At 40.4% G+C, this 319-nt stretch overlaps 1 protein-coding gene across 5 annotated transcripts in view; it reads right to left on the bottom strand.

The window, feature by feature from the left end:
* LOC119581863 (protein RFT1 homolog) overlaps window positions 1-319 on the bottom strand; it is a 16,707-nt gene that overhangs the window by 5,026 nt on the left and 11,362 nt on the right. For all 5 annotated transcript variants that reach the window (XM_037930012.1, XM_037930008.1, XM_037930011.1 and 2 more), the window contains one exon: window positions 72-212. In XM_037930012.1, the coding sequence (XP_037785940.1) occupies window positions 72-212 (141 nt within the window). The remainder of the gene's footprint in view (window positions 1-71; window positions 213-319) is intronic.

The following is a 319-nucleotide window of genomic DNA, read 5'->3' as shown; positions in this document are numbered from 1 at the left end:
CATATCCATGTACTATGCATGTGAGTGAGGACCTGGAATCAACACAGGTAAAGGTCTAATTCAGTCATTACCTGATAAACCCCTTGCTGGGCTAAAGAAATGAGTGAGAAGAAGTTCATGAGGTAGAGTTCCCCTTCTGTGAGAGCTTCCTTGAGCCAGCCTTGCTTGAAGAAGCTCCAGGAGATTGATCCCAACTCCGTATCTATTTCTGGCTGAAAAGGGAGAGATCAAAAGATGAAACTGGCTTATCAAAAAAGTATATTGACAAAAATATAATTCTCATCCAGCAAATGAAGAGAAAACTGTTCTATTAATGCTC

Source organism: Penaeus monodon, chromosome 15 (genome assembly GCF_015228065.2).
Source record: "Penaeus monodon isolate SGIC_2016 chromosome 15, NSTDA_Pmon_1, whole genome shotgun sequence".
Lineage (NCBI taxonomy): Eukaryota > Metazoa > Arthropoda > Malacostraca > Decapoda > Penaeidae > Penaeus > Penaeus monodon.
Note: the sequence above shows the minus strand (reverse complement) of the source record. Positions and strands in the feature narration are given on the sequence as shown.